This window comes from Anopheles coustani, chromosome 2 (assembly GCF_943734705.1).
Source record: "Anopheles coustani chromosome 2, idAnoCousDA_361_x.2, whole genome shotgun sequence".
NCBI lineage: Eukaryota > Metazoa > Arthropoda > Insecta > Diptera > Culicidae > Anopheles > Anopheles coustani.
Window position 1 is genome coordinate 64,357,351 of NC_071289.1, and position 18,052 is coordinate 64,375,402.

At 46.4% G+C, this 18,052-nt stretch overlaps 1 protein-coding gene across 1 annotated transcript in view; it reads right to left on the bottom strand.

The window, feature by feature from the left end:
- Nucleotides 1–764: 764 nt before the first annotated feature.
- LOC131264831 (uncharacterized) overlaps nt 765–18,052 on the bottom strand; it is a 57,632-nt gene continuing 40,344 nt past the window's right edge. Inside the window, exons 4-11 of the mRNA XM_058267097.1 lie at nt 11,699–11,850; nt 9,755–9,904; nt 5,157–5,327; nt 4,888–5,067; nt 2,737–4,785; nt 2,535–2,657; nt 2,316–2,451; nt 765–2,233 (exon numbers count right to left, since the gene is read on the bottom strand). Coding sequence (XP_058123080.1) covers nt 1,218–2,233; nt 2,316–2,451; nt 2,535–2,657; nt 2,737–4,785; nt 4,888–5,067; nt 5,157–5,327; nt 9,755–9,904; nt 11,699–11,850 — 3,977 coding nt within the window. The 3' untranslated portion in view covers nt 765–1,217. The remainder of the gene's footprint in view (nt 2,234–2,315; nt 2,452–2,534; nt 2,658–2,736; nt 4,786–4,887; nt 5,068–5,156; nt 5,328–9,754; nt 9,905–11,698; nt 11,851–18,052) is intronic.

Here is an 18,052-nt window from a genome sequence, read left to right on the forward strand (position 1 = left end):
TAGGAGCGTTTCAAGAATCAAGAAAACAAATAATAGAGGTTTTCCCGAGATTTCCACACCTTCATCGACAATGCCTACCGTAAAGAAATGACGTTGAAGAATTTATGGACTTTCTGCAGCGGTGACAAAACCAATATTTTTCTCTACAAAAAAAGTGAAATCCGTTTCTACATTCGGTCCAAGAGTGATGAAGTTCCGTGAAGAAGTAGCAGATGGTTAGTTTAGCAGCAACAGTCAATAGTAATGGGGTGATAGTAGTAGAAGCAGTAGTGTGTGGTAGTAGCAATTTGTTTTACTTCATTTTTTTAATTGTTCAAGATCACATCCGTTTCCCTTCGTTACAGTCCATCAGTTTGTGTGTGTTTTTTTTACTCATCTAACATTGTTGTTTTGCCTTTGGAAAAATTATACCTTTTCTTTCTAAATATGATCCTTCCGTAGGAATCGAACACAAGTAAGAACACCTAAAACGTAAGGGAAAAAATTATGTGTGTTGATTAATATCTAACAAGTCTGGTACTTAAATGTGCATAGTTTTCTTTCTACAATGGGTTTTTCGCTCTCTCTCTATTTCCTTTCTTTTTCTTCTTTATCGCGCAATATCTTTTTTCCTCTGGAAGCTTTAGGCTACTCCGAACTGAACATCAAAATAAAGTCATCAATAACAGACGGCATAATCGTGCTCGCTCACTCTCTCTTTACATACTACACACCTTATCGCAAGGATATACCTAAACAAAACAAAAAAAAAAAAATGAAAGAAGAAACACCATTCAAACATGTAGCAAGCAGGAATAGGAGTAGAAGGAATTACTCATTTTATCCCTCCTAAAGTTAACAAAAAAACGAATTAATTTCAAGTTCTTTAAATTCCTCCTCTTTTCTCTCTCTCCCTCTCTTTTGCTACTCTGCTGCTGCTCCTTCCGTCATGTCTGTCTGTGTCTTACTTTTTCGGTGGTCGATAGAATGAATGTTTTAGCTTTCTGCTCTTCATTACTCCTTTCGGTCCTTTCCTCTTGTTATGTTACTTTTCTTGAATTCCTATTGTTTTTCTAGGCGATTATACGAATTGCTAACGTTCACTTTTTCCCCTCGCTTCGCTGATCGTCAAACCCAGTTGGTAGCAGAAATCATCGAGCAGCAGAGCCTCCTACTTCTGTACGTGCACCCACCACTTTAATGAGTGCGCTCTGTTTGTTTTGTGCCCTCTATTCCTACTACTTCTTGCCTTTGGAACGCCTTCGGAAGAAGTTATCCTTCATCTTGGGCGATGTGGTGGTGGTCGTTGGAGTGGTGTTGGTGGTGGTGATGGCGGCGGTGCTGCTAATGCTGGTGTCCGTTATGCCATCTCCAGCAGTTTTCTTGCCCTTCGCCGTTGTTGGTGAAGCACCATCGCCACTTTCTCCATTGACGACGAGGTGTTCGGGAAAATCTTGTGCACTTCCGGCCGATGGAACCACCTGGCTGCTGCTGCTGGTGGTGGTGTTGGGCGACGACGTCGTGCTGTTACTGCTACTACTGTTGCCATTGTTACCGTCTTCTACTTCCGCGGACCTTTGCTCGTTGTTCGTAACGGACACCTCCGCCTCGTGCTGCTTCTTCTCTCCTTCTGAGGGACTGGACAGTGCCGGCACTGGAAGCGTACCGACCGATGGCGTTGAGGCAGCTGACGATTCCATCTCGGAGCAGTAGGCAGCATCATCGTCGGTGGACATGGAAGAGGTCGGTTGTTCGATTGCCTCCTCACCGCACTCCTCTTCATCGTCACCGTCGTCGTCGCCTTCTTCCTCCACTTCGTGCTCTTCCTCGGTATCATCTCGAGCCGTTTCGACGAGATGCACCTCCTGATCGTGCTGTTCTTCCTGGTTGCCACCATCGTTGCGCTTGAGGATGCGCATCACGCCGGCCAACTGAACGTGGTGATCGTCCAGCGCGAGGGAAGACATGGCCGATCCGAGGTAACCGCTCGTGACCTCCGCGTAGGACAGGTGCGACGAAACGGGCTCGGAAGAGAACGATGACGAGGACGATCCAACAGCAGTTCCTCCTCCATCGGCACCACCACCACCGCCAAAGGCAGCATTAAAACCACCACTGGCTGCAGCGGCCGCCTCGGCCGCCATCTCTTCCTCCATGCTCTGGTAGCCGTCCACATGCCCCCGCACGTCACAGTCCTTATCGTTGCGCAGCTTCTGCAGCGCTGGTTCCAATTGCGGATCGTTAGCAAATTTCGCTGTGGAAAAGAAAAGCATTTATGAGAACTGGATTTTAAAATCCTTGCAACAAGGGTCGACAGGGTAAAACATTATACTTACGATGAGGGGCAATTGTTTGCTTGAGGCACTTGGCGACTTGTATTCTAACGTTCGGCACCGAATCGCTGGCCAATTTGAGTACATTGTTGAACACATGTTTGCGGAAGATTTTTACCTCGACACGATCAGTCTCGAGCTGAAGGGAACAAAGAGTAGCAATCAATAAAATATGTCTTCTATTCCGTAAAGAAAATTAGCATGCTGGTTATCGATTCTTACCATTTTTCCGGCCGCTATCACATACGTCTGCCGGCGACGCCAGTCGCTGTAGAAGGCAAAGTGTTTGTTGAGGAACTCAAACACCTTATCATTTTGCTGAAACTCATGGCTACATTCCACAAACTACAGGAAGAATAAGAAGATATTAGTGACGGTTTTCGTAGTTCGTAGGGTTGTTGTTGTTTGGGGAAATCGCACTTACCGCATCAATACCCGCCTTGCGGACGCTATCGTACTTGTCTAGCATTAGGCGCAGCGAAAGCCCGGTCAGGAAGAGCAGACAATTTTCCTTCCGGATCTTCGTGTGCATGCGCGCCAGCTCGACGATCTGCTGGCCAGCCAGCTCACGGAATCGCCAGTTCATCATGCTGAGCGGAGGCTGTAGGCACATGCCGAGGTGGTTCATCAGCGTCTCGTGCTCACAGCTATCGATCACCTTCAGGAACTCGGCCAGCGTGCGCACCACCTCGAACTTGATGTCGTCCGAGTCGAGCAGAAACTCGGTGTACGACTGGACGAGGTCGCGCGTCGCCTGCTCGCGACCAATGATCAGCGCCACCTTGCTGATCGAGGCAGCCATCGTGCGCCGCACCGAGTCCTGTACGTCGGCGCACAGGTCGAAGAAATAGCGGCTGAGGATGGGCCAGAACTTGTCGCCGAACGTTAGCACCACCGCCGGGAAGTTGTACGCGCAGTCGAGGCACAGCTCCTTATTGACGTTCTTCATGTGCAGGAAGTCCTCCAGCAGGTTCCACTCGACCTCCTCGTTCTCCCAGCGGATCATCGTTTTGAGCTGCTCGGCCGCTCGGATGCGCTCCACTGTGGTCATGGTCGGTGTGGCAGTGCTGCTACTGCTACCGCCCGCACCACCGGACGTACCACCGCCGCCGCCTCCACCACTGCCGGCTGAATTGGATCCACCACCAGAACTGTTAGTAACCGCTGGCCCGCCGCTTCCACCGGACGAAGATGAAGACCCTGCGGCGGCGGCCATCGATGACGACTGCGTTTTCGGCATCAACAGATCGTCGTACATGTAGAGTAGCTTGTTTTCCGATTCGTTGTTGTTGATACTGCCATAGCTTGAATCACTATCGTTCTGGTTCTCGTTGTCCTCCACTACCATGGCCGAAGAGGACGAGGAACTGCTGTTGGCTGCGCCTGCACGTTGCGTGAGGTTATTGTTGCGGGTATCATCCTCCTCCAACCGAACGCCACCACTGCCGCCACCGGTCGATCCGGCGGCTTTCTGTGTTGCATCACCACCATCAGCCGACGACGAACGGTTGTTGTTATTGCTTGCATCCGTACCACTTCCATCCGCAGCATCCGTGTCGATAAACTCCAAATCGAGAGCCAGCCCCGGACTGATGTACCAGAACTGGTGCGAATTGAAGCACTCGTCGATCGTGTTTTCATCCTCCTCGGTCGACTCCATGATAAAGTCCGGCCCGGCGCCGTTGGCTGCCGCCGCGTCGTGCTTTGGGTTGTCGCTATCGAAGATCACATCGCTCGTGCCAGGGTCATCGTCCGGCCCGCCCAGGCCGGCATTTTCCATACCCAGGCTCAGGTCGGGCAGGTGGTGCGACGCGAAATTATCATCCTCCGAGTCCCAGTGGCCGTGGTTGTCGAACGCATCGCTGCCGCCCCCTTGATCACCCCCATCGCTGCCGGTCGGATTACCGAACGAATGTTCAAAGTTGTTCTTCAGCGGCGAGCAGTAGCGCATGAAGCGATTGAGCGGATTCTTCTCGTCGTAGCTCTGGTTGGCCCGGTACAGCGGCGACGGTGTCGGCGAGGTGGACGCAATGGACGAGCTGGACGAGAGCGACTTGTGGCGCACGTAGTAGAAGTCGGCTAGCTTCGAGATGCCGCCACCGTCGTCCGACGTCGAGCCGGTCGATTGACGCTGCACCATGTTCTCCTCGACGAACACGACCGACGACAGGTACGCCTCGACGTTGATGCTGCGGTCCTCGCTGCGCGACTTCCACGGCTCCTCGTCGGACTTGACCAGCGAGAGCAGCGCGTGCCGTTGGATCGAGTCCTTGAAGCGCTTCTCGTAGCTCGCAAAGTTCTTCAACAGCACGCTGGACGCCGGCTGGCTGCAGTAGGTTAGCTGGCGCGCGTTTTCCATCAGCTCCTCGAACGCCTCGTCCGCCGCGTTTACGATGGACAGCTCCAGGTTCTGGTTGTACGCTAGGCCGAGTATCTGCAGCGGCGCGAAGGTGGCCATGAATCGGCCCAAGTTCTGTGGGAGTAAACCAAAGTGCAAGCACCGACAAAACTGTGTAAGCTACCGACCAACTTTTGACCAACGACGAAATCTCTGCAGTGATCTTCCTTGCCCTACCTTTAATGCCGCCTTGATCACCCACAGACTAGTATCGAACATGAACTTCTTGTAGATCGGCACCAGCACCTTACGCCGCTTTTCCAGCGTGCAAAGGAGCGCGATGAACGGCATCACTTCGGCGCAAGCTTTCCGCACGGTCCATATGACGTCTTCGCACAGCTTCATGAATATTGGCAGCTGGTTAGGGGGACGGGGGGGAAAATAAGTATTGCTAACACGATGTTCACACGTTGATTTTCTACATCACATGTGTCACGAATTCTTACCAAATTTTTCTCAAACACTTCGTTGCCTAGCACCTCGCACATCACCGGAAAGGCGGTGGCGCACTCCTTGCGCACAAAGTTGATCTGGCAGGTACACATTTTCACGAAGCGGGCATACAGTAGTTCCTGGGTCTTGGCGCTTCCAACCAGCGGAGCTATCTTTACCATTAACTGTTAGACGTGTACAAAACCCAATGAAAACACACATCGCCATCGTCATTTGGAGAAACGCGAAAAAAGAAAGGAGAAAAAAAATAAAATAAAGAATTAATTGCAATCTCTCTCTCTCTCAAACTTATGCATATTTATTTAGCCTAGAATAAACATGGAATGTGTTGTGCAACGAAGAAAGACGCGCTGGATATCCAGACACATAAACTACCGGTACACGTACACGGTTTCCTAGGACGAACGCTGTCGCACACAGCCTAGCTCATCAAAGCTGGCTGTGATATGGCAATTAATAGCACCATTTCACAGCCACTTTGAGAGGGAGGACATGCCTAAATTTCGCCGTTGTTAAACTTCATTTATACATTTCCACAGTGCACCACCAATAATGATAAATTCCACATAAGTTGCTGTTATTTATTTTCATCACCCCACAAATCACTCTTACTCGCTGCGGACATAATTTCACCAATCCAACCGTATTTGCTGAAACACCGCCACCGTGACGCTCTTCAAAGCTGGCTGTGATATGGAAACCGATGGACAACGCATTTCACAGCCACTTTGAGAGGGACACAGTAACCAGCTCAATTCAACTTGAGGCTTCCCTACCCTACGGTAAATAAAATGTATACTTCCAGACGAAGCCGCAACTGTTCTATTCCATGCAGTCAAACTCGTCAAAATGGCTGTGATATGAACTTTCGCAAATCAGCACGGCACAACCATTTTTACGACCTGACCACCTGGATACACCTTAGCAGGCTGACCGGTCTCCCTTCATTTGAACACACTCATGCACATCTGTTTGTGTTACTCCTGAAACGATTAATAGTCCGTCGTGGTAGTGGTGGTGGTGAATAAAGTTTAGATTAATTGTGCACTTTTTTAAATTTTGCCATGTTCACTCTGTTCTTACAATTGTCTTTGAAAACTTTCACCCGCCTTCCGCCAGCCAAAAATTGAGGTTATAATATTTCAAAGGAAAATATAACTAGCAACAAGAAGAAGAAAAACAAACGAACAGTTAGCACCAAATATTTTAACCCCAAAATTAAACCAAGAGTACTAGAAGCTAGGACCAGATGTGTTTCATCACCCGACCGAGCTCATCAAAATGGCTGTGATATGAAAGTGAATTGCGGAAAACGAGTCCGGTTTATTTGGCGATAAACACATAGCCACAACCAATTGATGAGCCCAGTCCGTTGTGTGTTTGGTTTCGTTTGGATAGCATCCTTCCTAACAACCTTTTCGCGCGCGCTGCTCTCGATCTATCCATCTCAACACCTCTGCACAGCTTTCTGCTTCGTTCGCTCACGCGCCTAGTTCCTTTTCGCTAAACCCTGGTTGTTTTGGCCGGTTATGCTGGCACCTCTTTTTATTTCATATTCCATATCAAGATCCTGTCTTTCAATCTTATTCTATAACAAGTGATTTGATGGACATTTAATATTAATTCATGAGCAATAGAGAAAACCGTTAAAAAGAAATTTCAGTGCGGAAGGCAGCACAACAGCAGCGAACAATTACGCTTGGGCCAAAATCGGGAGACGTGTAAATGCACTTTTTGGTATTCAACGCAAATGAAAGAAATGAGGAAAAATCTACGAAAAAAAATCAACAGCCGGTGATGATTTGGTACACTTTCTTTTGTCACGTTCGTTAGGTTGCGTTTGAGTGACGCATTGCTCATCAAAGCTGGCTGTGATAGCATTTTGAAATCACGCTAAAACAACCAGGTTTGATGCCAACGCAGTTGCACTCAGTAGTAGTGTTGGCTGCAAAGTTGTTGCACTTTTATAATAAAAAAAAACACTTTGTGGAAGGCGGGAGGAATAATCGACCGGTTTAAAAGAAACGCTTAGAATATGTATTGCACTAAATTCACATGCTTAGCAAAGAAGAATGTAGAACATAATATAGTAATAAATAATACAATGTAACAAATCCTTACTATTAAAAAAGAACAACAAAAAGATATAGAAACATATAAGTAGAAAAACTAAAGTAACACCCATAAGCATCGTTAAACTATTAGTAGTAAAGAAATAACAAAACAAAACACAAATAAACATAAGAAATTGACCACCACCACCACCATAACACTTATTCGATAATATACTTAGAAGATTTTTTAGATTACATTTTAGATAACACAAGCCTTAGCTTTAACACACCACACACCACACACCACCACCGCAAATCAAATTGGATATACACACAAAAAAACACCCAAACACCAGAAGGAAGGGAAACAAGCGAAGAATAGCCGGGGGGTTGGCGTCGAAATACACACGGCCAGGTTAAACGGTATTACTATTTTGTATTTATCAACATGAAAGACAAGGTAGTGAGATCTACCAGTACAAAACTGGCGCCACAGCAGCAAGTCGGGGCGCCACTATCTCACTACCCATGTCTTTCTTGCAGACCAAATACTTGGTTGTTGCTGCTGCCCGGGAAGGCGCAATCCGATGCTACTTAGAGTTGTCAAACCATCACCAATTAAATACAGAGGCGCGCGCACACACACACACACACACATACAAAACACGCAATATCAAAGCAAGAGAGTAAGAATCCTAGAATTGATCGTAATTATGGCGGGTTGGAGGCGACTCCGTACTGAAATGAAATTGACCGACAAATCGTTTTTCCAAACGTGATCTACACTAGAGACGCTGTGTGTGTAGAGTGGATTCTACTATCAAACTACTATTATTTCAAGATCCAACTTTTATAGTTATCATTTTCAAATACTTCCACCAAATTACACTATTCATGATTACAATTCTCAAGTATAAGCAAGTTACTTGTAAAAACACTATGATAACCACAAATTGATTGACTCATGATTTGTTTCGGTAAACTAGTAAAAGGAGATTTTACAGTAACGCTAGAACACAAGTCTTCACCCCGACGACCCTGTAGAGGAAAAGTGTGCGCTAGCAATAGGATGTGGTGACATGGACAGGCATCTGACAGAGTAACACAAAAACGAACAAGAACAGAAACTAAGCTGTTATCCACCCCTCCTATGTTCACACAAATGCAAGTCCGGGACACCACCTCATGACTCCATCATCTCTCGCTGTTGTCGAGTGTTCTTGCACAACATGAAATATGTCAAATGTGTAACATCTTAACGTTGTCGAAGAACGAACGAAAAAATAAAAACGTTTCTTTAGACGACGTCGCGGCAAACGACGAAGCAGTACCCGAGAGCATTCCAGGCAGACACTCTCTATCGTCCATATCCTTGCGTTTATTACTGTTATGATCATCATTCCTTTTTTCTTTACTTGCGACATTCATGCTTCTACACACGACACAGCATAAGATGCATTCGCGCTGTCATGTTGGCAGGAAAGTCTCTTCTGCAGGGACACCATACGAACAGCAGGATTGTTCCAGTAGGAGGAGCGGAGCGGGGAGAGGTGTGAAGACAGCAGTTGCATTTGGGGCGATAACAATATCACCCGAGAACCCAATACCAAACTTCAGCTCAGGGGGCTCGTTGTGCGGAGAAAGGACATGGATGATGATGTCGGGTGGTGTCCCTTGGAGCTAGAGAATATAATGCTCTTACCAAGAGTCGTTGATTTAAAAAAAAAAAAAAGAAACTCTAGTATCGAAACCAGATGGAATGTCTATATTATCGTGGTGCAACGGAATCCCAGTGTGATGCCCCATCTGAGCTATAATCGTAGAATTGTATTGCGACTCCATTTACTGCCGACGATAAAACACGTCGTTCAGTGCGCGCACGTAAACTATTACGGTATTCCAGGGGAAATTGATATTCTTGCCGACGAAAGAGAGCGGAGCTTGAGATGAGAGAAAAAACAAAGCAAAACTAGCGCACACGGTCCTTAACATGATCCTGAAGACGCGTAACGGTACGTCCGCATTGAAGCATTGCATTAGGCAAACTTTGGGGAGATCATTTGCTTCTGTGTTAAGACTAAAAAACTAAAGCATTGGTTACCTTTGTAAAATTCTTATTAAGAGCGTTTCTAGCGTGTAGCCTTTTGATAGTTTTCGATATTTTTACCCTCCTACAACGCTTATCACCACAATGTTGCTGCTGCTGCAATGTTTCACTTCGATTCGCTTCACGAACCTGCCCGAATTAGAAGAAGACGGTTAATCACAAACACACACAGCCACACACACTTGTTTTGTTGTTGGAGTAACCACGGGAAACACACTCGGAACGATCGCGATCCGAGAAGATCCTAACAATAAACTATAAGCCAGCAACTCGATTATTAAACGTCCACAATAAGAGCACCAACACATTTGGAGCAAAGTTTAATGGAAAGGCCTTAGTCCTTAAGCTACTGGAAATGTGGGCAGAATGTCTATCTCTCTGCCCGTACGGAATTGATGATGCTGGTGGAGGAGCGCGATTGGATACTTACATGGATGTAGTTGGTGCACATGTCCATGAACTGTTCGTTGATCGGCTTGCTGACCAGCTCCTCGACGATGTTCAGCTTGATCGTGGTGTCCCGGTCCAGGTAGCCCTTCTCGATCAGATACGTCAGTGATTCGAATGTCGCTGCGCGAACCTAAAACATACAACAAAAAAGAGGAGGGAAGTTAATGAAGTGTTCATTTCCCTACAGTATGAAGAAGCACTTGCAAAGGGTGGAGGACATCATTTAGCTTTGAAGAGCGCGCTTTGGAGATGTGCTTTTCACATTTTCCATACCCCTTACGGAGATTTTCACAACTCCTCTTAAAACAAGTGGCCCTCGTGGGGGGAAAGGCTTGTGTGTGGGCGTTTCTGGCACTATGCAAATGCGCCACTTCCATTCGGTCATAAGCGTTGCATCGGGATTTAGTGTTGCGCTCTAAATGAGCATTTGGAGTTCATCGTCACTTTGTCCCCGCACGTCGGGGAACTTATAGTTGTCAAGAGACTCAACTTGACATCTACAAAAAAAAAAACAACAAGAATGCCTTCAACACGGCATCAACAATTAGTGCGCTCTCTCATTATTGTCAACTAAACATCTCCCAAGCTTTTCGTGCATTTATAATCGAGGAGTTAAGGATCGTAAGGATGTGGTGCCGGCTTCGCTTTTGCTTCCCAGCAGAATCAACAAGTCGGTGACACTGGTGTGGCGCTGTAGTATGTCGTTGTGCATAACCACAAGGCACACGTCCGGCTTTTTCACCCCCTCACGATAACACACAACACGCGTCATTGAAAAGCTTCAAAAACAACCCCGGAACACCTGTTCCTTCTACATTCTAAAATCAGTGTTCCACCCCAGTTTCGTGTAGTTATGGCGCAGCAGCGGGTGAATAGAGTTATGTAATGCAAACACACACACACACACACACACGCCCTACCGGGGAATGTCCCAGTCAGTGCTTCTGCCATTCCCACACTACACACAACAGGACACGCGCGCCAAAAAGGGGGGCTTCACATGGGGGGAGGAGGAGGGGAAACACATAAATAACCGTCACAAAACTGTAATCACAAAAGGAGCAGCACCTTCTACTACCATACGGGATTGGTGGAGGTGGAATAGCTTTTCCAGGGCCAAAATGGGCTAACGAACGAAGGAATATAATATCGACCGTAGAGTGCAGAAATTGGATGCTTCTTCGAGACCGACGACGACGACCATGGGGCTTGACTCGAGAAACTTTCCCTCGAAGCACACGGGGGGAAAAATATGCTCCCCGGTCGAATGCATACGACACACTTCACGCGACTTCTTCCGGCGACGAAGGGGCGTGAACTTCTGGTACGTGCGCGGAAAAACTAACAACGTTAACGAAACGTGATGATATCCTTTTGGCGCAATATGCGCGATTCCGCCTCGGAAAGGAGCCTTACGACAATGGAAAACCGAAGAAAAAAAACCAAACCCGTCGACGTTGATGATTTCAATGAAGACGACGACGACACACACACCACCGACGAGAAGAAATAAGGGGGGCAAAACAAAAAAAAAAAGCTCGCAAAAGGATTGCAAAACAAGGAGCTGTTGTGGGGGGGAGGGTGGTGGTGTTGGTTGTGAAACGTCATTTTTATTGGGCGTAAAAATGAGTGTTGATTACCGCGCGTCGTCCCCGGTTTTACGAGCGGTGTTGTGTGCTGGTCATGGTGGTGCCGGCTCGATTGATCCGGAGCGAGAGAACTCCACCAGGCGCGTCAAAAACCGGACGACCTAGTTCTTCTTGATTGTTATTCACACAAGAGCTTTACACCTTATAAATGTAAGCCCCCTAACGCTGAAAGCGACGTGAAGAAGGGACGATCGATCACTCGTCATTTGGTCCGGGGTACACGGTTTAATGAAACTTTATTTTTCCCTTTCAGCAACTGAGCATGCGATACTTACATTCGGCTCGTCTGTTAGGTAACGGACGATAATCTGCAGGATCTTCTCGAGGAAGGCTTTGCTGAATATGCTCTGCTGGTCCTGATCGCGGTTGAACCAGCTGGCACAGTATTTCTGCAACCAGCAGGCCAGGTACAACCGCACGGATTCATCTGCAATGGACAATGGAAAGAGAGGGTAAAAGAAGGTTAAGGTTAGCTTTACATACAACTGAAGAACCTACAAACAAAGTCCTTGGTGGACCGCTTTTCACAAGAAACCAAACCGAAATATATGCATCGTATTAAACAAGTCCAGTTGAATAGAACATTGTACGTTCGAAGGAGGACGAAAAAAAGCTTTAAACAAATCATCCCACCTTCATCTCCCCCTTCTTCTTCCAACCTTTCTCCTTATCCCTGCCTTCGCCTGCAAAAGATAACTGTGGGATGAAAGTTATCTAGTTTCGTTTCATCTCCACCGACCAGTGAGTGGGGAAGGAGGGAGGAAGCGTGCGTTAGAGGTTACTGTTTGCATTTAATTTTGAGTTAATTTTCAGAAAACTCTCCTCTCATCTTGTTAGGGTGCGGATACACACATACACACTCATACTTGGTGGTGATAGGGGTTTGGGTTTGGGAAATTAATTTCCCAGGGCGTCGTCAAATGACGAGCTTTGAAGTTAAAAGGTAGGATATGTAAAGGTATGAGAGAGGTGGTATACCTATCTTCGTAACGGGGAAATTTACGTGACTTATTCTAATTCGAACTAATAGTAAGCTTTGACGTTTGACAATGGCGCTAAAGACAAATTTTGATATTATTTATACTAGTAGCATAGGGCGCCTTCAGCAGTTCTGGGTAATTTATGAATTATTGAGTGTTTATGTAGCCTCATTTCCTTTGATCCTTCGACCACATAAATAACGATCGAGCGGGTTGTGTTGGGCCCTCTTTCCCTCAAAAGATGGTGGTAACCACCGCAAGCCTTCGGACGCACAAATTAGACACTCTTGGACACGGGCGGGTCGAGCGCAGACATCAAGAAGAAATGTCAAACTAATTCCCACAAAACCACGGTCACGTAAAAAGGTATGGACCCCCCACACACAAATACACCCAAAACCGACGACCAGTAATGGCTGGAAAGGAAGGGTAGATGAAAATTACTGAAAATCCTTACTGCAGCACCCTCCTTCTGGGAGTCTTTTAAGATGAAATTTTCCTGTTTCCCAAAATGTTCCTCATCACACAGCGTATCCACGCCCAGTTCCAACGTTGCACACAGTGGTGACATTGGGTGTGCCTTTGGTGGCGAAAAATAACATCGTGGGTAAGAAAGGGCATGCTGCTCTAGACTATGCTGCAACAGCTGTGTCGGATTCGGATGATGTACCCCCGGTATGGGAGAAGCTGATTTGCAAAAAACATATGCAACATGGACAATAGTGCCATGAACAATGTGAAAAATTTGTCAAAAGTTAAGCAAGTTTGGAAACCCCGGCTGGCTCTACGATGTGTGCGCTGTTTCGTTTGTTGTTGGCCGGGAATTGGCTAAAACAACCGCACCATAACCACCACCATCATTCCCTACCACCCATTTCGGCAAAGAAAAAGCTATCCCCCCCCCCCCCCCCCCCCCCTCTTACCGCACACTACTGCTTACAAACTCACGCCATCACCTCGCCCTTTATGGTTTAAAATAACAAATCAAAGTTTTCCACGTGAACTCGACCATTATCCTACTCTGCATCATATCATAATGTGTTCATGTTGCCCACGGCCAAAACGCCACAAGACCGCAACACGCACAACCTCCCAAACCCTCCGCTGCTATTAAATAACCCCTCCACCACTCCCGGGGGACTTCAACCGGGGGGGCCCAGCCAAACGACAAATATTTGATAAAAGTTTCAAACCACCGACCCCCAACCTACCCGATGATGCCTATTTCCAAATTTCCATCGCTTTTCCTTCCTTGCGGTGCATTGTGTGTGTGTTGTTGTATTTTGATGGGTTATATATCGCGAAACCCACATTGATGATGGATGGGCGCGGCGCGACCCACCACTATCATCATTTCGGGGAGGAGATTTGCATACAGGTTGTTGAACAAAAACAAAACCACGCTCGGGTGGACTACTCCGATACATAATATCATCAGGACGGACCTTCGATTCCCGGTTGACGCAGTTATTGAGAAAGGGAATGATCGAAAGTTATGACCTTAACATAACTATGAGGAACAAAATACTCAAATAACAAAAACATGTTAAAAGAGAAAAAATAGAGTAAAAATTTAATAATTTAGTTTGACGATAGTTAGACAGTAATGCGTTGATTACCAGGAATGATACACCTTCCAACCAGCAACCAAGTCCATTCCGCCGGAAGGCTAACATTACCAACCGCGAAAAGCTTCTCGTCCTCAAGGATCCACCGGAAGGGATTTCAAGGGGAGAGGATAGAAGCAACTCCCCACCCGAACATCTACTACTGGAGAGAAGTTGTGCAGCATCCTTCTGTCGGCGCACCAAAACACACAATCACCACTCGCGAGCATCCTTACATCCATCCACCACGAAGAATACAAAATGTTCTCACGTTTTCATCTCTTTCTCTCTCTCTCTCACAGACCATTATCCTAGTGGAAATACTGGGGAACGTACTCCTTGGTGGTGGGAGGTTTGCAGATGGGCGTGGGAGTGAACGAATCACGAGCACAACACCAATATGGTTTGTTGTGGTGAGCGCGTCCTGGAGATCTTTTCCTGCCCCAAAAAAACGTTTTTCATGGGAAAAGTTTTCCACCATCCGGAGAAAATATTGTCGGCTAAGATGATACGAGAGTTCTATTACGCCAGAGAGGAGAAAAATCGTAGAAAAATAGAGAGAGAGAGAAAGAGAGTACATATAGTAGACACTACACCCTAAATTGAGGTTATGTCACGTCCACTTCTGACAGAAGGGAGCAACCACCTACGGCATGTACGTACCTTCATCCACCCACAACAGATGGGTGAGAAAAAAAAGGGAACAATTTTCCGGCATCATCGAATGGGAAAATGTCCTTATGGTTGAAATTTCGCTCACTGCTGGGTGTGTTTACCACTGCCAGTTGATTACCTGAATTTGAAGTTGTATGCCCAAAACAGTGCTGCCGATTTGTGATGAAAGATGTGTGCACTATAAAATTTGATCACTGTTAACCCTAACTAACACTTTCGTCACTCGCTACCTGACGTCAATGTGGACGGCTTTAAGAAGAAAAAGCACCTTTGCTCACACGCCCTTAAGGATGATTCGGACACACTAGGAAAAGTAAGTCTTTCCGGTGGGAAATATATCACGACATCACCGCAAACCGGGTCTTCGAAACGATTGCCTTCAGAAGCTGCAGCTGTTGGAGCACGAATTATCTGGGATAGGTGAAATACCGCACGAGAACTGTTTGGACGCTCCTCCTTATCCTTATCACTAGAGTATCTATTGCCGCCCAAGCAGCAGCGGCCAGATGACGTCTATAGGTAGAAATAACCACTGAGAACCGATTGGACCGATGTAGATGATGGTGCTGCTACTGCTTGCTTGCGCCAGAGTTCCCGATCGGATCGGTGTGCATCTGTGTTTCTTTATAGCAACAGCTAAATACGCCATCAAGCTCTTCGCTGCGCCGCTCGACGACTACGGGGCACAAGGATAATGTGCAATGGTGTTGGTGGTGGTGGTGGTGGTTGTGGCCCCGTTGGTATGTGCTACCGAGAGCATCTACTACTTATACTCTGCAGGCACCAGCATCCATTCCATATCCCGGAACGCTTGAAGCGTATTAGAGCGAACCGTACACACCGAAAGCTGGAGGACAACGTGCACACGCCCGTGGTGTAAAGCCCAGCACATCCACAAGGATACGTGCACCCACACAAACAACAAGTCCTCCTCCACAGCTAGGATCCACCATCACCAACCAACAAGCAGCCGGGTGAGCAGCGAAAACGCGTGGTTTTAGGAGAGCTAGCGTACAAAATTGTGCTCACAAATCTCATACTCGCGGGCTTCAACACTTCAAGGATCCTTGTTCACGATTCACCCACACACACAAGGATGTGGTGTGGCCCCCGAAACGACTCCAGCTTCGCCAACGGACGAGATGGATGGTCGGATTTTAAAACGGTGTAGCCGTATAGATTCTCCCAAACCAGCGATCGGCAGTAAATTTGAGAACTTGATTACGAAACCACTCCTTGGCGCTTTTGCTCTCCAGTCGCACTCTCTGTTTGGTCATTGATAAGAGATAAGACGGGCCGGATCTGATAGTACACTCCAGGGGATCCTTATATGCTCACGAACTCCAAAAGCTTAGGTGTAATACATAATACCGTACACCACCCTGCTCTGCTGGTTGTTTTTTTTTCATGGGTGATGAACGTGAGTTTATGTATGTGCTTACGACAAGAGCCTAAAAAATCTGTACCAAGTTGTTCTCACATTGGGTGGTCGGTGTTTTAAATGATTATTCACGTTATTAATGCGAATTACATTTGGGTGCTCACTCTAAAGGAGAGGATTGAAATAAAATATAATCGTTGTTAAATACTGTCGGTCACAAAAAAAACTCATCATATAACCATTCTGGTGTGCTTTAACAACAATAGATGTCCTTTGCCCCATACTCAAACGCCAACTGTACCATCGGAAAAGCTTCAGATTCTGTCATATTCCTTGGTCTTGAAGAGGTTGACGGGGAGGACAGTGGAAAAAATTCTAATTCTTTTGCGCTGTCTCATCTTCGCTGAAGAAATTTCCAACATCGTTTCGAAGTGCATAATTTTTCTTCAGTGCTGCTCTCTGTTGTTGTTTACTCCCATAAAATTGTAGTGCCCCACACCACTGCTAACCAACGGGTCGGGCGAGTATGGAGAGAAAGAAAAGCTCTCGAGATTGATTTCACCATGACGACGACGACGATCATTTGAGCTGCCTCTGAAGACGGAGAAGCTCCGATGACAGCATCTTCGGGTGGTGGGTGCACTTCGTTAGTTCCTCTGCACGATAACCTTTCTTATTATCCGTGTGATAGTGAGGAAGAAAAAGCATCTCAACCTACAACGAGAGGACGACGTATCTTCCCGGAGAGTATTCCAAGCAATATTTGATGGATTGTTACGTAAAGGAGGAACACGACTTGTGGAAATCTTGATGAAGTTTAGAATTTTTTAGCTCCTAGAGAGCTTTTTTTATATAGCATACAAAGAATTTGTTGATGTTTTGGTTAAATGATTCAATCAAATAAATACAAATCGAAGTAAATGTAACTTGAAGAATATCACAAAAATCGAAAAGACGAGATTTTTAATTTCATTCTCAATTGAAAAAGGACATTCTCTCCATGTCTGTACAAATTACATTTTAACCTACTGCTCACCACATACCGCTCTCATTAGGACCTTAGTCGATGGATAGATGTTGAACGCTCCACAAAAAAATACTACGTGCGTACAAAAACTGGACAACATTTCGCCCGCAAATTCCCCGGTGAAAATAAGATGGTAGCTGACGCTCTTCTTCGACCCATTGCTCGGGCACATTCTCTCGCTCCAAAGCTCCACACCACCGAAGAGCACACCTTGGAATCTCAGCGCTTCCCTCCCTACCACACCACACAACCAACAAACCAGAGCACAACCGGGGTACATCGTACTCGCGAAAAGGACACAACTTCGGCCAGGATCAACAAGACGTCCGTTCCAGCAAACGGCAGCTGACGCCCACGGCGATGTAATGTAGGAGCGAAAAGGGCGCGCCTGATGATTTTGGCCAGGTCAGCAGCCATACCAGGCGACACGGCAGCAGAACGAAGCATATAGTGTTGGTGGTTTGGTGAAGACCTTGATTTTGTACTATCAATTTTAAGTGCCTTAGGTTTTTTATGAAGACACCTTTACGTATCATATCACGAACGGTCCACTACCATCTAGACATGATTATGTGGTTTCTACTAACATGTTCTGGTAATAGAAAAGATTGTGAAATGTTAGTCGCAGGAAGAAACGTGGGGAGCAACGCATTTTTCACAACAACAGTAAGGTTAATTCGGCCACGAAGGGTCCGCGCTTCGGTTACTTGAATAAGCTTTTAAGTAGGGTTGTGTCTTATGAATCTTTTGGCGAGATTTATTCATATGAATCTTTCACCTAACATTGATTCAGATGGGTTCATGAATCTTTTGGGATTCAAATCTTCAAACGAAATTTCTATGATTCTTTCATTGGTGTGGAACATGCGACCAAAACAAAAAACAAGAGTCCCTTGACCCATCTGTTGCTCATCACCTTTCATCAGTTCATGTTTCTTTGGGATTCATGAATCTTTAAT